Raw genomic sequence first — 11,794 nt, 5'->3', positions numbered from 1 at the left:
TTTTTAAATATGATTAAAACAATTTTTTCATTAATTTCTAATTTTGATATTTAGTTCATAGTCATTTTCTTGTATTTTTTTTTCTAAAAAACATTTTTTAAATGTCTCTATAGTCTATAAATGTTTAATTCAGATTGTTTTATTTTTGTATTTTCTGCCTTTATTTTCAATTTAGTTCAAACTTTAGTCATTTTAAGTAGTTTTTTTAAATGTCTATATAGGTTTTTTTTTTCAGATGTATTTTTGATTTCTGTTTTCAGTTTGAATGGGAGTTGAATTTTTTGTCTTTTTTATGTCTATAGAATTTACAATTTTATTTCAATTTTATTTTCTGGTTTTACTTTGAAAACATGAATGAATGGAGGTTGGAGCAGGCTTCACTCAATAATTACACTTAAATTTAGAGTGCTGGCCTGATAAGTAGAATACATATATTCAAGAAAGAGGCCGCACTATGCAAAATAAACTGTTATGATAGTGCGGCCTCTTTCTTGCATATATTTTACTTTGAAAACATCCACGGCGTTGTGAATGGAAAGAAGAACATCCAAAGTCAAAATACACGTGTTGTTGTTGTTGTTGTGATTTCTCGCGCATTGAATGGTCATCTTCTGTGCGATATGAACATGATGAATGTGACCCGGATCTGTTTCAAGCATGAATGTTTCGAATAATTATTTTCTGGGATACCAAGTAAAGTACTGTAATGACACATGCCATATTCAAGGGATCAGCTGCCCTTGATTTGTACTGTACATATTTGTACTTTTACTAAATAAATTATCTTGTTGTGAGCGAGTCTCAGATCCTCAGATCAGTGCTTGAGTCAGGTTTGCTGATGTATAAACTCCACATTAACAACACCACACATGTCTGTCTTTATCTTTTAGCGCTTCTGATGACAAATGCGTCTTTTTTACAGTAAACACAGAGATATGGGCTTTGGTATACACGACACACGAGGCATTCAGACATGTGTAGTGTGATTTAAAGGGACAGTTCACCCAAAAATGAAAATTCTGTCATCATCGAGTTGAACCAAGGTTAGCTTTAGGATTAGTCACTACTCCCTAGTTAATATAATTAATCTAATGAGTACATATGTAGATGAGGAACAGTGAAGTGCTGTGAAGCTCCATGATCTCCAGATGCTCTCGATGTGAGAAGAAGAGGAACACACTTCATTAGACAGACGAGAAGAGCGACATTAACCTCGAGAGAGCTGGACCTGAGCCATTCAAGAAGAAGAGGAACAGATCTCTCTCTCACACACACACACACACACGCTCTCATTCATATTATCCACTCAGAGATGAGAGGACTCCACGGATTCTCCTGCCCTCTAGTGGTACACACACACACACACGATTTTAACCTATTTTTTACTGATTTTCTATCACTAGTGCATCATCGTGTTTCCATCAAAAGGTTGAAGCTACGACAATTTTAGGACCTAATTATGAAATCAGCAAAAAAAGCTAATGTAATTTTCCTCTGTTCATGTATTTCAGTGTCAACTTCCTGTTTGATGCCCCGCCCAAATTACGACGTCACTCTGTAGGCCAAAACGCGGAAGTGAGTTAGCATTTTAGCATTACGGTTCCCTCGCTCTAAAGCCTATGGGATTCTTGAATGGGTTTTTGCTAAATCGGCTGAAATAAGGTCTGTGGTGAACAAAGCCTCTAAATATTTTCACGTTTTGATCTATGACATACAACACACAGTTATAACCTGCTTGTGTTTTTTTATTGTAAACTTTATTGTGTCTGATTGTGTTTTTTTTTTATCTTTATGTAGGCTTCAAAATGTATAGGCTACATTTTGGATTAACTTGTAAAGATTATCTTGCTGGACAAAACGTGTAAGGGTCACAACCCTTTGTTAAACACAGATCTTATTTTTTTTGCGATTTTCCAAAAGTCTATGGGGAAAATGCACTGCTTTTCGACCGAGGGAACCCATGCGCGGCGCCGCTAGCTTCCGAGTTGTCCTACAAAGTGACGTCATCACTTCGGCACTCTGACAGAGAGCGGGAAAATAAAGCTAAAACAAACATGATGCTGGACATTGATAGAATATTAAAACAGAATATATTGAAGCAACTTTGAGAGTGGTATGAAAATACTTGGTGTTTAGTCTTTAAATTATGTGCATCATCATCTTCATCGATACACCCACAGATAACAGTTTGTAACACTGTTTTTATTATGGCGGATTTATTACATAAATGTTTATGAATATGAGAATGGTAATATTAAAGGCTCGTTCACACAGAGAACGATAACTATAAAGATAATGATATCGTTCTGATTATCATTCTGCCGCTTAAAATGTGTGCGCTCTTCTGATTGGCTGCCGATGTTTTTATGGTTGATCAGCTGGAGGGAAAACGATCAAAAAGTGATTCCAGAAATATCGTTATCAGTTATCACTATAGTTCTGGTGTGGACTCTGCTAATCCTTTATATTTATAATGATGTTTAGAACCATATCTTTATTGTTATCATTATGAACGAGCCTTTACATAATTTAAAGGGACAGTTCGCTCAAAAATGATCATTCTGTCGTCATGTCACTCCAAACCTCCTGGGCTTTATTTTTCTAGGCTGGAAAAGTACAGATGATAATAACGAGACGAGTGCAAGTCTACCACGCACACGACATCTCGGACGCAGCGTCGCTGTTGCGTCGGGTGCGCACCGGAGACCAGCCGTGTTCTGATTGGACGTCACCGGTCACATGTGAGCGGCCCCAGTGGGCGGAGCCTCGGAGCCCCAGCGGTTTCCCTCTAAAACTGCGGGGTTTGGCGTTCATCTGTGCGTATAACACACACAAAAAATCATTAGTTATCATAAACATAGTGGCAATTACACTACAAGACTGCTCCAGAGTGAGTCACATGACATTTACAGTCTACTCTGCTCTGATTGGTCAGACAGCGTACATGAGTCACCCGTAGCAGATCTACCGTTGGAGCTGGGGAAGGAGGAGGGGGCTAATGCTGAGCAGTGATCTCATTGGCTACTGATCGACAGGAACCAATCAGCTGCGCCCTATAGATAACCATGTGATTATGAACACCCTGCGCCTTTTAGAATTTCATGACAGATCTTCTTCGTAGTACATCGGCAGATATTTTGTCGTTTTAAACAAAAAATATGAAATATGTCAGAAAACAGGCAAAGCTAGACAAACATAAACAAGAAACTGAAGTTATATGATGTTCGCCAGACCTGCACAAACACAGCCGTGTTCATCTGTAGATTCTCCAGGCGATCGCTCAGCTGTGCCAGCCACTGCACGTGCTCACACACACACTCCTGCACATCGTCTTCCTCCTTCTGTGGGGATCAGAAGCACACACACACACACACACACACGTGCTTAGAGACACATTCATCTTCCTCCATCTGTGAGGATCAGAAGCACACACACACACACACACACACCCCTGAGAGTGTGTCCCGCAGCTCCACGGTGGACAGTCGGATGTGCTGCAGTTTGTCAGTGTGTTCCCGGAGTCTGTCCTCGAGCTCCTGCATCATCATCAGACCTTCATCAGCCATCGGAGTGTGTTTGCTGGACATCCCTGACACACACACACACACACACAACTGTAATTTGGCTTGTTTGATTACGCTTTCAATCGTACCATTGCACAACTGCAAAATAACATACATGCATCATCATCATCATCATCACCGTTTTTATGGTTTTGTGAATCACATGAGCTTTTGTTTATCACAAAATAAAACAATTAATGACAATTAATGTCGGCCCAGATCCGGCCCACATCTGCATTCCACACGTACCATACATTCACATTCACACAATATTTATCACATAACCAATAACTTCACATCACATGAGCTTGTTTCTATGACAGAATAAAAAATGTAACTGCATCTTTCTCTCTCCCGGCCCACATCTGGTATGCATATAAGCAAGTGTGCCAGATGTGGGCCGGATCAGGGCCGACACAGGTTGCTGTCTGTGTACTGAGATAAAAAGATGCAATTACATTTTTTTAACCCTTGTGCATCAATTAAAAAAAGTTACCCAGAGGTAAAAAGAGGACAAAAATGTCCAAGTCAAAAAACTGTCATAAAAATGTGACGCTTCGAGCACAGACTTAAGTTTGGTATCATTTTAAAGAAGACCCTTTGCAGATTATTGCTGAAATAAAAAAAAAAAAATGATAATAAGTAAATCCAAAAAAAAAAGTTATATAGGTATAAGTTTATGACAATTATTTAAAAAAAATATTTTATATAAAATATATATTTTATAAATCAGGTTGAACTCAAAACTGCAATAAAATCAAAGCCATAAATCTAAATAGGTTGTGTTCCAAATTTGAGGATGATATCTCAAAAAATGAGCTTTCAGTAACAGTTTGTTTGGGCGTAGTAACATATTTTCCCCATTGGGTGGCAGCAAAACCCCACTGGAGCTCACAGTGATTGCAGTTTTTCTCTCTCAGTATTACAAACACACACATTTATAACACACATACTAACCACACTCTGACATCCATACCAACACACCCACACAAATATCGTTGCATAATTTATCCAGTCGGCTCTATAATATGCTGAAGCAGAAAACAGGAATAAAGCGATATTTGTTTTATAAGCCAAACTTTTAAAAAAAATGGCACCATCTGATAAAAAAATAGTAAAAAATAAAATTTTGAAGCCTTGCCCTCAGAATGAAAGCCTCTTAACAAAGATTGCATAATTTTATAGTTAACTGAACCGGGGATTAAAAATGGCAGTTTCAATGGGGACATTTTTGTCCAAAAGGTGCTGAGAGGGAGTATTTTTTTGTAATGCAAAAAATATTTTTTTAAGAAAATGACGGTGAAATGGTAAAATTCCAATACAAATACACACCTGTGCCAAGTTTTTTGCAGTTAGCTTTAACACAGGCAAAGTGATCAAAAAAACAAACAAAAAAAAAATGAAAAGGACAAAAAATGTCCATAAGGATGCACAAGTCACATTTTTATTCATGCTTCCACATCACACACTGCAGTTGAAGTTGTAGCCTACAATACGAGTGTGATTCCTTTTTTCTGAATCACAGTGTGTTCTAGCCTATCATCATCATCATCATCATCATCATCATCATCATCATCATCAGTGTTTATGAACAGTCATCGATGTGAAGATTAGCCTTACTAACCTATGTTTTAATAAAGAGTTTGTCATTCTACTTTAAACCTTCATGTTAGGATACTTATCGTTTCTTTGGAGTTATTTGTGGAATTTACTGCGTGAAAATCGTATCAAACTTTTCTTCGGTGGAGAGAGAGAGAAAACTGCATCCGTAAAAAGGTAAATCAAGCGTCATAAACATTTACACGCGGTGAAGATTCGCCGAAGAAAACGAAAATCACACAAAAGAATCATGAAGAATTCACGAACGCGATCAGACATGCCCAACACACACACACACACACACACACACACACACACAGAGAGAGAGAGAGAGAGAATTCACATAGCCTATTTGTAAAGCGCTTTTCACAATGCAAATTGCTTCAAAGCAGTTTTAGAGAAAAATGCACAAGTCCATATTACAGTTAGTGATCTGTTATCAGAAGTAAGTTACGCATGTCTAAGTTACGCATTTCAGAAAGTACAACACACACACACACACACACACACCCGAACTCGCGTCTAAAGTTCTTGTCGGGTCCACTCGTGTTGAACACACACAGATACTCACTGTTCGTCGAGCTGGTCAGATCTGCTTCTCTTCTGTAGATCCGGAGAAATGCGTGGAATTCCTTCACCGAGCCACGTCATCATCATCATCATCATCATCATCATCATCATCATCATCACACACAGGCACATACTCTCTGTGTCGCTCTGGATAAAATCCAGGAAAATGGATAAAAGTGATCTGCAGGTCACTTCAGTAACAAAGATGACCATAAAAACAAACATTATTTTTTAGGTCTGGGATAAAAAATAAAAATTTTTTTTTTGGATCATTTCATTTTTTCAAAGAAGGGAAAATTATACTGTCTGGTTAAAAACACCTTCTTCAGTGTTCAGCAGAAAAGCTCACAGGTGTGGAACAGTCAGATTGGCTATTTCTGAGTGACTGTCCCTTTAAGAGTTTTCGAGAAACTTCGCTGGCACCAAACTTGAATTGAGTTTTTTTATAATCGTTATTTGAGTGAAATAAAGTTAATTTTGTTTGATTTGAAATTATTTGATAGATGGCTGCAGAATAGAGCTGCACGATTAATCGTTTAAAGATCGCGATCTCGATTCAAACAGCACGGCTTCGAGTCATCGAGTCATTGTGTTTTTTTTAAAGGAGTAGTTCACTTTTCAAAAAACTTTTGCTGATAGTTTACTCACCCCCATGTCGTCCAAGATGTCCATGTCTTTCTTTCTTTAAGGTTTTTGATGAAAACATTCCAGGATTTTCTCCATATAATGGACTTCAATGGGGTCCAAACGGTTCAAGGTCCAAATGAGAGTTTCAGAGCAGCTTCAAAGGGCTTTAAACGACACCAGACGATGAATAAGGGTCTTATCAAGCGAAACGATCGCTTATTTAAAAAATAAATAAAAAAGTTTGTTTTATAAGTTCAAATGCTCGACTTGCTCTGTTCTGTGATGCGTGTTTGTGACTCTCCTGTTCAAACTCGTTGATCAAAATGAACAAATCTTTTTCTGAGTCAATTCATTCATTTAAATGACTCAGGAAAAGATCTGTGAATATCTTGGATGATTCAGATTCATTCAGCAATGAAACAAATCTTTACGAGGGAGTCGTGGCATCACTCACGATATTAGTTATTAACAGAGTCATTCAGTAACAAAACAAATCTTTATGAAGGAGTGATTTAATCATTCACTAAAGATATTTATTAAAAACCCAGATTTATCCAATATTGAAACAACTCTTTATGACTGAGTCATTGAATCATTTAAGAGCTTTGTCCAAAAACACTGATTCATCCAGTAGAAAAACAAGTGAAGACTGAGTCATTGAATCATTCATTCAAGAGAAACGGTGATTCATCCAGTAACGAAATAAGAGAAGTTTGTTTTTGTTTCTCAATTTCTTCACGAATCTGCTCGATTAATCAGAACTAATTGGGAAGTTTGATTAATTTCTGTGAACCAAGTGAACACTTTCAGTCAATGAAATTATATTTGTTTACATCAGCATTACTATGTTCACAGAACAAGAGCAACGTTCACTAAAGCTGAATTAGTCCATATAAACGATTGGTCCAATGAGAAGCCGGGGTTTCAGTTCAGTAACTGCACACGCTCAATGGGAACACAAACAACTACCCGTCTTTGAAAAAAGCACAATCTGCTTTATTTCTCTCTTGAGATCATTTTCCAATAAAAGGGCAAATATGGTCACACATTTAATAAGATAAACAACACTGAGTGATAAATATCTGCAGGAAAAAACAAAACCAACTCCTAAAAATAAACATAGAAGTGAGTAAATCCATCACTGGCCCTTTAAATACAAGTCTAACAAAAGCCAAAGGGCAATAATGAGTCTGTACAGATATTCAGCAATCAAGAAGCAAACGACCCTCTAAAATAACCAGAAGCCCTGGACAAATCATGGAAAAAGGCATTTCAATGTGCATTAATGCTCCAATATCAAAGACGAACGAGAGCATGATCATGTGCCGATGATGATGTCATAGTTCTGTACAGCCGTCGATCCGAAACGACAGTCATGATCCAGTGAGAGAGGAACTGGTTTGGACCCTGATCGTTACAGAAAGGTTGATTATTGCTGGTGTCACTGCTGTGACTGACAGAGCTCAAAGCATGACGGTTCCTCTCCGAGAACACACACACACACACACATCAGCAACACCGCCGAGGAACAAAGATGCTCTGCATTTACACAACACAAGAAAGCAGATGAAACGAGAGCTCAGCACAGATGCTCCGAGTGTTATTGATGAATGTCCTCAAATTTGGGTTTAAACTTTTTTTTATTGAATAAAAGGTGTTCTGTAATAATAATAATAATAATAGCAAATATGCATGATTACTAATATATATATATATATATATATATATATAAATTAAAGGAAGTTAAAACTCCATGGTACCCAGTAAAAATGACTAAAGCCTCACACTGCAGCTGCTCATGTCAATCAAAACCTGGAGTCCAATCAACTGGCTCGGTTTGGCAATGTGGGCGGGGCATGAGCTGGGAGAAGAGACACGCTTCTCGTTTTTCTGATTGCAAACTTCAAAAGAGAGAGAGAGAGAGAGAGATAGAGGGATAGAGAGAGAGAGAGAGAGAGAGAGAGAGAGAGAGAGAGAGAGAGAGAGAGAGAGAGATAGAGGGATAGAGAGAGAGAGAGAGAGAGAGATAGAGGGATAGAGAGAGAGAGAGAACCGGCGGTTCATTTGCCACTTTTTTTTAAACCGTTATTCTTCACTTGAAAAAAAATGACAGACAAAATGTAAATAAATAAAGCTGATCTTGAAAATCTGCGGAGAAGTCCAAACCTATCGTGTCTATTTATATATATATAGTATACATTTATATATAGATATTCATATCTCTCGATGTGATGTTTATTAATGTGTTCTGATCGATTAGTGGGGTTGGTGATCCTGTGCGTCAGTCCAGAGAGAGAGAGAGAGAGAGAGAGAGAGAGCCGTGTCATGTGATCATGAGGTCCATTAATCAGGCTTTGCCTTCCTCCACTGGGACCGGCTGTGGTTTGATGGCTCGGGTTCGAGCGGCGTTGACCTGTGGCCTTCTGGGAATCACTGAAGAGTTCTTGGCGTCACTGGCGGCCTGTACACACACAGTCACTTCATCAACACACTCGGCCTGAACACATCATACACACTTCTGCATCATTACACACAGGGTCACATGACTGCAGGTCACATGTTCATTACACTCAGTCATGTGATTGGCTAAGGACAAAAAAGCAGGAAAATGTACCGAGTGCCCCCCCCCCCCTCCAATCAATATATCAATATATATCCCAATATCTTTTCCGCAAAGTGAGAGCAAATGTTCAATCAAAGTCAAATATAGTCTTCACTGTATAAATTATACATTGATTCTTATTAAAGCTACTATTAAAGTTCTCAGTCAAGAGCAGTGAGTGATTTCCTCTGTGTTTTGTTGTTTAATTAACATTAAATAGATAGTTCTCCCAAAAAATTTAATTTTCATCATTTACTCTCTCAAGTTGTTTTAAACCTGAAAAAGTTTCTTTCTTCTGTTTAAGTTATTTAAGTTATTTGGAAGAATGTTGGTAACCAAACAGTTGATGTACCCCAGTGATTTCCATAGTAAATTTTTCCCTATGGAAGTCAATGGGGACCAGCAACTGTCTGGTCACCCACATTCTTCAAAATATCTTCTTTTTTGTTCAGCACAAGAAATAAAATTAATACAGGTTTGGAACAACATTACAGTGAATAAATAATGACAGAATTTTTTATTTTGGGGTCAACTATCCCTTTAAGAACAAGCGGCTGAATTTGTATTATTACGGCTACTGTCACTTTAAGACCTGTACGCGACACAAGCAGATTTCTCTCAATTTTCTCGGTTTGCTTTCAGTTTAGACATAACCAAATGTTCTTATGTAAACCTTGTGTGTATTTGAGAGTATTAGCGAAATAATACTCGAAAGATAACTTAGTCCAGCAACCAGGTGCTGATAGACAAGCTTTTAGTGCATGTGCACGTCGGGTGTTCGCGCTCAGAACAGCGCATCAGCAGTGAATGACATGTTAAGCCGGCAAGGCTTTAAAGCACGTGCAAATTAACTTTTGTGAACTCGCTGAACAGATAGCCGTTCCTCTGCGTTAATATTGCGAGTTTTTGTCGCGTTGTACACTAATGCTGTTGAGACGGAGCTGTCAGGACTGCAACTGACAGAATGCACGATATACATATTCATACAAAAGCAGTCAGCAGCTTGCTTGGAGCAAGGATCACAGCGCAAATTTGAAATATATCGATATATCGCCCAGCCCTGGTGACCTAACTGTGATGTTCTTGTCAACTGACAACGAGACCAGCGCGAGAGCGACTAGAGATACGAAATTGAGCAGGTGAACAAGCTGAACCAATTAGACATTCTCTGGCTGAACGCAAATACGTCCTTGTTGATACTTTGAAAGGAACTTTCTGTACGCACATCAGCCAGTTATGGGTTATGTCCTCATATTCTCTCCTTTTCACTCCGGCTGCCGACACCCGTCCCCCTCTTTTTTTTTTTTCTTTTTTTTTTTTTTTACAAATCTGCCTGATTCACGTACGTCACATTTTCAGGTCGGAAAATCCGGAATTCCGGATTAATCCGGAAAAATCACATCCCTGTACACTATATTAGTTATAATAGTTACATAATCGTCCATTTGTTTTTATTTACAGACATTTAAAGGAGTCGTTCACTTTTGAAAAAACTTTTGCTGATAATTTACTCGCCCCCATGTCACCCAAGATGTCCATGTCTTTCTTTCTTCAGTCGAAAAGAAATGAAGGTTTTTGATGAAAACATTCCAGGATTTTCTCCATATAATGGAGTTCAATGGGGACCAAACGGTTTAAGGTCCAAATGAGAGTTTCAGTGCAGCTTCAAAGGGCTTTAAACGACACCAGATGATGAATAAGGGTCTTATCTAGGACCCTTCGAGTCATGACTCAAAAAAAGATGTGTTTATTTTGATCAACGAGTTTGAACAGGAGAGTCACGAACGCGCATCACAGAACAGAGCAAGGTGAGCATTTGAGCTTATAAAACGTAAACCTTTTTATTTATTTTTGAAATAACCGCTCGTTTCGCTTGATAAGACCCTTATTCATCGTCTGGTGTCGTTTAAAGCCCTTTGAAGCTGCACTGAAACTCTCATTTGGACCTTGAACCGTTTGGTCCCCATTGAAGTCCATTATATGGAGAAAATCCTGGAATGTTTTCATCAAAAACCTTAATTTCTTTTCGACTGAAGAAAGAAAGACATGGACATCTTGGATGACACGGGGGCGAGTAAATTATCAGCAAAAGTTTTTTCAAAAGTGAACGACTCCTTTAATTTTACTGCATGTTATTTCAGATCCCTCAATCATCATAAAGAACAACAAAAGTGCAATATAAAGATTAGGGCGATATATTTCTTCAGTAATTTTCAAAATAAAAAGATTGAACAGAATAGAACTTTATACTGGATTTTTTCAGTAAGTTTCCATCAGTTAACAGTGAACTATAATTATTTGGTGTGAGCCGCTCGAAAGGTTAACTCTTTCCCCGCCAAACACGGAATTTTCCGTGTTTAATGAAAAAACGCATCTGCGCCAAACACGGAATTTTCCGGGTATCCGTGTTTTAGGTGGTATACGGTAAGGAAGACCTGCGCGCATGTCCTGAATGATTGCGCAACTCTTTGTTTAGAGAAACAGATTGCAATCGTCTCAAACAGTGGAGTAGTGAGAATGTATCAGACAGACAATGCAGAGGTATATGGCTGAAGTACTGGAGGTTAATGGACTCGGAGTCCGATCACTCTTTATTTGATAATTCTGAATCTGATCGGGACGAAGTAGTCAGTGAGAGAGATGCACATGTTCATGCTAGCCATGGACGTGCCGCAGATAGATCGTATAATATTATGACACTATATTATGTATGTGTGTGTGCAGGCATTTATGTGTGGCTGTCTAAATATGAAGGTGTAATTGTCAAATTATTTCTCTCTTTGTGCACATTTACCACATTGTAATATGTATTTGTGTGTGTGTGTGTGTGTGT

General features: G+C 38.2%; 2 protein-coding genes across 4 annotated transcripts in view; both read right to left on the bottom strand.

The window, feature by feature from the left end:
• Positions 1–2,567: 2,567 nt before the first annotated feature.
• On the bottom strand, positions 2,568–5,845 carry LOC148981529 (uncharacterized). 2 transcript variants are annotated; one of them, XM_089129789.1, is made up of 4 exons: positions 5,734–5,845; positions 3,450–3,589; positions 3,234–3,341; positions 2,568–2,814 (listed from the first exon to the last, which is right to left on the bottom strand). In XM_089129789.1, the coding sequence occupies exons 2-4, from the start codon at positions 3,585–3,587 to the stop codon at positions 2,647–2,649; spliced, it is 414 nt and encodes a 137-aa protein (XP_088985915.1). In that variant the 5' UTR covers positions 3,588–3,589; positions 5,734–5,845; the 3' UTR covers positions 2,568–2,646. The 2 variants fall into 2 exon arrangements, with proteins under 2 accessions (XP_088985915.1, XP_088985916.1); XM_089129790.1 differs by having other exon boundaries at positions 5,673–5,738.
• A 1,486-nt stretch (positions 5,846–7,331) lies between these two features.
• Positions 7,332–11,794, bottom strand: part of prrc2b (proline-rich coiled-coil 2B) — a 36,834-nt gene continuing 32,371 nt past the window's right edge. For both annotated transcript variants that reach the window (XM_039661877.2, XM_039661880.2), the window contains exon 31: positions 7,332–8,820. In XM_039661877.2, coding sequence (XP_039517811.2) covers positions 8,707–8,820 — 114 coding nt within the window. In that variant the 3' untranslated portion in view covers positions 7,332–8,706. The remainder of the gene's footprint in view (positions 8,821–11,794) is intronic.

The sequence above is a fragment of the Pimephales promelas genome, chromosome 4 (genome assembly GCF_988280905.1).
Source record: "Pimephales promelas chromosome 4, fPimPro1.hap1.1, whole genome shotgun sequence".
In the NCBI taxonomy this organism is placed as follows: domain Eukaryota; kingdom Metazoa; phylum Chordata; class Actinopteri; order Cypriniformes; family Leuciscidae; genus Pimephales; species Pimephales promelas.
Note: the sequence above shows the minus strand (reverse complement) of the source record. Positions and strands in the feature narration are given on the sequence as shown.